The sequence below is a fragment of the Ammodytes marinus genome (assembly GCF_949987685.1).
Source record: "Ammodytes marinus genome assembly, chromosome: 17".
NCBI lineage: Eukaryota > Metazoa > Chordata > Actinopteri > Uranoscopiformes > Ammodytidae > Ammodytes > Ammodytes marinus.
Window position 1 is genome coordinate 10,385,929 of NC_137221.1, and position 6,489 is coordinate 10,392,417.

The 6,489-nt window shown below is 36.8% G+C and overlaps 1 protein-coding gene across 1 annotated transcript; it reads right to left on the bottom strand.

Annotated features, from left to right (window-relative positions):
- Positions 1-852: 852 nt before the first annotated feature.
- On the bottom strand, positions 853-4,095 carry cks1b (CDC28 protein kinase regulatory subunit 1B). Its single transcript, XM_080045421.1, has 4 exons — positions 3,994-4,095; positions 3,701-3,768; positions 3,093-3,220; positions 853-2,167 (listed from the first exon to the last, which is right to left on the bottom strand). The coding sequence occupies exons 2-4, from the start codon at positions 3,757-3,759 to the stop codon at positions 2,118-2,120; spliced, it is 237 nt and encodes a 78-aa protein (XP_079901547.1). The 5' UTR covers positions 3,760-3,768; positions 3,994-4,095; the 3' UTR covers positions 853-2,117.
- Between the last annotated feature and the right edge of the window lie 2,394 nt (positions 4,096-6,489).

Here is a 6,489-nt window from a genome sequence, read left to right on the forward strand (position 1 = left end):
TACGCTTTGACAGAAAAGGTGATGCGCCCGCACACCTAATTATCATGCACATGGTAATTGTACAGCCCGCTCTGGCTCACACAACAGGAAGCAGTGCAGTAATCACTTGTCGTTTCTGGGGTCATTGAGTAAAGTATTTAGAGTAAAAAAAAGAGTTGTATGAATGGCTATGATCTGATGTTGTGAAGAGAGATCAAGCATCTCTGCAGTTTTAATATTTCCCTGAATGGCAAAAATCAGCGATTGGTACCAATTGGGACTAGCCAAAAAAACATTGATAAGCAATGTTCTCCAGGGCAAATACTTAGCAGAGTTAAAATTAAATTGTCAATTGTTGCTGGTTGAATTTCTTGTGCTCATGCAATGAAAAATGGGTAATTGATTTGCATGATAAAGTTAGATGACATGCATTACAAGATTGACTGGTGTGGTTGCATCATGCAATACAGCTCATGAATTAATTATTTTGTTATTGTAGTCTAGCCGCTTAAAAACAAACTGCTGGCTGTAAGGAAGGATTCCAAATCGCATGAGAAAATGTACCTTTATTATACAGTTGACATTCAGGAAAAATGTGTAGGAGCACATTTGATTCCACATTCTGGTGGCTTTATTTTTCAATGGGGAGAAAAACTAAAGAGATGGAATACACCATATGTGAATGTAAATAGCTGTATAATGGTGAGAAATAGTTCAGTAGATTTTCTATTTTGATGTGGCCACATTATTTTTTTGAATTGAATATTCTAGTGTTATTCTCAGGTTTACCAAACAAGGTTAATATCCATCACATGCACAGTAATTCTAAGGGTATAGCAATTTCTTCAAAAAACCACTTCATTAAAGACTAAATGCATCAAAAACATGTCCATATTTATTTTGAGTTATTCTGAAATACAGCTTCATACCTACAAAACTAATTCTGTCAAAGAGAACGAACAAAAGAAAACCTTACACCCAAAAAAACGAAACGGAAAAAAAAGGCACAAGTTCCCAGAACTATTCAAGACAAAATGTTCGCCTCATCGACGGAGCAGCTCAGTATGTAAGAGTAAAGAGGGACAGAAGGTGAACACACAAGTCAGAGTGGGTGCACATATTCGGAATGTTTCTACAATGAAACTCAGTGCCTTAATGTAAATGTATTCATATCCCAAATAAATGCAATTGGCTTTCCAACATGTCATTCAAGGATCTGGATTTTTTCCTATAAGAGCAATTTTAGGAAGTGTCTGCCATCAGCCCTTTTTTTTTTCTTCCTTCTTCCATACATGCATTTTCATGTGTCAAGTGGTTGCGTGTAATAGTACAGTAGTTCTGTCAAACCACTTGTCCACACTAATGGGATTTAAAAGTTTACATTTATTTCATTAAGGGCAACACATTCATAAATACTGGAGTAGCTAACTGGTACAATCAGACCCATCATACAGTTTTTTTGTTTTTTTTAAGAGAGCCAGAGCTAATATAATGTGCTTTTATGGAAAGGGATTAAAAAACTAATTTACAACTCTTAGAGGCAGCTTTTCATGCACATGACAAAACAATTTTTAAATGCCAATTTTGGGTGTCATTTAAACTAAGCGGCAACATGTCACTTAAAACCGCAGTTTGACGTTTCAGAGTCGACCTCAACTTAGGATCCAACTTCTCTATCTGGCTTGTGTTCTGACCCGAACTCGATCCAGAATGCAATCTGTTAGATTAATTCATACGTTTGAACAAGTGTCACTCGCCACACCGTATTTCGGTTGTTCTGAAGAAGCTGGAATATCCCAGCGTGATCAGCAAGCTGGACAGATAGGTTAAGTCGAAAAGACAGTGTGAGCCGATTTGAAGGTTTCTGGCAGACGCTGTGTCGCTGTCAACACATGAAGTCTTTTCCCTAAGAGAAGGGTGATGATTTTTTTTTTGTTTTTCCTTCAACGCATACTCCATTCCACAACCATTGTTCAGAAATGTGAAGTCCTTTTCCAGGTCCGACATGATCAGCCCAAATGACAAGTCACCTACCACACAAGAGCTTGGTAAGCTGGCAGCATGATCCCTATATTGATGAGTTGATCTGTGGCACATAAAGTGAGACTGATCATCCAAGGACCCAAAGATTGTCTCCCTTATGACTTTGTGCCAGGAACAGGGCGCCGGAACAGCAAGATGTGTGGCTCTGAAGGAAGAAAGAACAAAGTATACATTATATTAGCAGTAGGATATATACTTGCTTTGATCACTTAAAGGCCTACTTCACCGGTTTGAAGGTTTATTGAATTCTGAGATCCTATGTAGTATAAATGTGCAAAAAAAATTAAAATCGGTTCATCCTAGCCTGAGAAAAGGCAGAAAGAGTGTTTTTTTTAACCCTATATTTCTCTTTCTCGTGACATCACAGAAAGAGAAATATAGGGTTAAAAAAAAACATACTTTGTAAATATTACTGTGATGTCACAGTAAAAGACATCACAGTAATATTTACAAAGTAAGTTTTTTTTTTAACCCTATATTTCTCTTTCTGTGATGTCACCAGAAAGAAATATAGGGTTAAAAAAAAACACTGCCTTTTCTCAGGCTAGGATGAACCGATTTCAATTTTTTTTCGCACATTTATACTACATAGGATCTCAGAATTCAATACACCTTCATATTCAAACCGGTGAAGTAGGCCTTTAAGTCTTGTGACTCCTATTCCATGAATAATAAATGAGGGGTGTGACACCTGGTGAACATCTGCTTGTAGTGGCCAAATCGGTTGACATTTTTACCACTAATCTGTAAACCTTAAAAAAAATATATAAGATGTACTATTTTAACATCAGATGTAGTATCTTTCATATCCTTGATGGATAAAACAAATCAGTGATATTACCTATTGAAATCGCAACACACACGCTTTAGTTTATATGTGATTGTAAGCATGAGTGTCAACTACTTTATTTGTAAAAAGATCTGTGAAAGTACAGTAACAATAGAGAATATATTTGTTGCCCACATTACAATAACATATCTAGCCCAGTAATTAGGAATGATTGGTTTCTTGCTGGTATACATGTAATATATGGAAACATTAGCCATGGCTTTGCAACAAGAAGAGATACCTGGTTGGTGGATCATGTAATGAACCCATCCTTGGCTCTGTTGGACCCCCAGGTTCCTCCACTCTGTTTCAGACATCAAATGAGTCTTGGGTACACGCTTTGCAATGTCTTTGGGGAGCATGACATGCCTGTGGAAAATAAGGGCGAGTTTCAACAGAAAATAAATTCACCGCATAAATATGATCAAGTATAGAAAGATGTTAAGAAACTAGTAAAAAACACAAACAGTACACACAACTATTAAAATGGACACATCCAGAAAATCGGGAGCATTCAAATTAAACAATTTTACAAAGACTTAAAACTGCCTAGGTTAAAAAAAGATCTGGCCTGATTTGAGTGTTTAAGTTTATTCCAGCTGTGAGGAGCATGGCATCTCAATGGAGTTTGACCTAGTTCAGTGTGCATGTGGTATGTCCAGGGGTGACGTAGTTTTGTGAAGCAGTGTGTTGTCCCATAATTCTAACTTCTACTTTAAAGTGATGATAAATAACATGCTAGCTTATTAAGTATGGCTTTGAAAAAAAAATAGTGTTGTTCCTTTATTACTGAACAACGTTGACACTTTGACAGACACTGGCTGTTACAAAAACGTGAGACATACACACCTGTACTCGTATTTTTCGTCGTCGTATTTATCCGAGTAGTAGATCTGTTTGTGAGACATGACCAATACCTAGAGGAGAGGTTGTTAACATTAGTAAACCACCAGAATTAGAAACACAAGACATTTTAGTTAACTACTCTCGCTAAGTGATGCTAACAGTTAGGCTAACAGTTGGAGCTAACGTTGCTCAAGTTAGCCGAGAACGAGGTCTATTTTTCATCAACTTACGTCTATGTTAACACCAAGTTATGTTTCTGCTGTCCTGCTACGCAACACATGTTGTTTTAAAGTTACCTTGTATGATTGCCAAACTATGCTGATGAAAAAGAAAGTGAATTAATCCAGTTTTTTTCGCGTCCAACAGTCGCGAGGTCCTCACTCGTCTTTGTTTCCCTCTCGAATGTTTGATGACCCGCTTTCAGCCGTTCAAATAGACCTCCTCTCATTCCATTGGTCGAGCGATCTGAAGAACTCTTTTGCTATTGGTCACTTCTGTCTGTCGATGGAAATCATCGAGCCTCCTCATTGGTCAGCACAGAAGACTTTAATCTAATTTACAGGAAGTCAGCGATTCAAAACATGGAATAGCCTACTTTAATATCATTGCATATTCACTGACCCAGGCACTTTCACTGTAGGCCCATCATTATATAAGTTTCAATGGATTCATTAGAAACACTAGAAGTTCCTGGTTCTTACTCTCGATAGATAGATAGATAGATAGATAGATAGATAGATAGATAGATAGATAGATAGATAGATAGATAGATAGATAGATAGATAGATAGATAGATAGATAGATAGATAGATAGATAGATAGATAGATAGATAGATAGATAGATAGATAGATAGATAGATAGATAGATAGATAGATAGATAGATAGATAGATGTATTTATGACATCCTACTTCCAGGGCCCCCTCAGATGGCCTTCCAGAATAACAACTTTGTCATAAGAAAGCTGGGATTTCTTCCATATCTGCCACAATCCTCACGTTTCTAAACTCTGAATTGAATTATTCTACACTTTTCTTGACAGAAGTGCAAGCCCAACGCATTTCCTTTAGGGGCCTCTGATCATGAAAACAAGTAAAGATCAAGGTTAAGAAGGTATCGTAGTCTACAGTTATTTGAGGTATTTTTTCCCCAAACAACATCACTTTGAAGCATGAGTAATAATAAAACAAGGATCAGATTTAACATGAGGAACGTTTACACATGCAAGGACTTTGCCTTGATCTTATGGTGCACACAATAAACATACAATCAACATAGAGATAAGTTAAAATGAGTCAAAGAATGTTCATAAAAATGTATAATAAAATATTATAAAAAAGAGGGAAAAGTGCAATCGTATATTTAAAAAGAAGAGTTGTACAATTTGAGTGAGAGGAATGGTAAACAATGTTGTATCAATGATAGCAGTTTGCATACAGACTTGTTAATGTAACACGCTGAGGATATGGCACATCAATATAACGTGTTGAGGCTATTGGAGGGTATGAAAGTATGAGTCAGTCGGGCAACAGAGCCTTGTTAATAAGGCCGTCTGCAGCCTCAAGAGAATTTCCAAAATAATGACCTCTGTTCAAGATTTTCTTATTTTATGAAAAGTGCATAAAATGTTATAAAAAAGTAATTGTATAGAAAGCAGATTGTCAGGACTTCTGCATGTTTATTAACAGCAATATAAGAAGTGGCTTCTCCTCTAAGGGACTCTGATCATGAAAACAAGTAAATATCGAAGAAAAGTAAACCTATATATTTCATGTCACTGATTAGCTTTTCAAAGCCAATACAAATTATGTAATCTATTTACTCAAATCAGGTACTGAGACAAAGCAGTAGGCCTACTGTACTTGAGGGCGTTATTTTTTATGGTAGGCTACTTTATACCTTTTGCGGTTTCATTTCATAAGGAAATAGTGATTTAAAAAAAACAAGATCTATTTGACAGTTAGGGGAGAACGGGGTAATTTGTCACACGGGTTGGTTGTCACAATCGTTATATCTCGGAACCAGAAGGCGCTGTCTGTGGTATGTAGATATCCAGAATTGGGATCAGAGGTCACCTACATAGTCTTCCTTGGAGTTAGACTGCTGAATTTGAGGTGAGACGACTGTTTGTGTTTTTCATGTCAAATTGAAAATATTTAGCTCCTCAGTATTTTTCTTCTAGGCTTTTACACAATGGGTTTATGACAAAACACTTGTTACCCATACAAAGTGTGAAGGGTAAGCTATAGTTTAGATAGTGGTTAGCAAGCTAATTAGTTGTCAGATGGTTGTTGGCCTTGATGCTAGCAAGAAATTCAAGTTGGGGTTGGTCGTCACATTTTTTGGGGGGTTGGTTGTCACATGTTATCTCAAGGCTGCAGCCAGAAAAGGAACCCAATAACGAAAGAAATTGTCAAGCTGTATCCTCACTGACACCCCAGAGAAGGAAAGAATAGAGAAGGAAAAGGCAGCTAGCATGCAAAAGAAAAAAGGGCAACAAAATCAAAACAGCCCAGTGCATCCCAAACTAGACCAGCTGCCAAGGCTACAGTAAGTTATGTAGGCCTATTTGTCAACTTGACAATGCAATTAAACTTTAAAATTTAGTTCAACTTGCTTGCCTTCTTTTTAAGATTATTCCCATTAAGATAACATTGTGACAAACAACCCCATAGTGTTTCGGTTATGGGGTCGGTTGTCACAATGTGTAAGGGTGTCTTTGATGATTAATTTCTTCTTTATTACAATAAGATAGAAAAAGTGAGGGGTACACATTTCAAGCCAACACCTTAA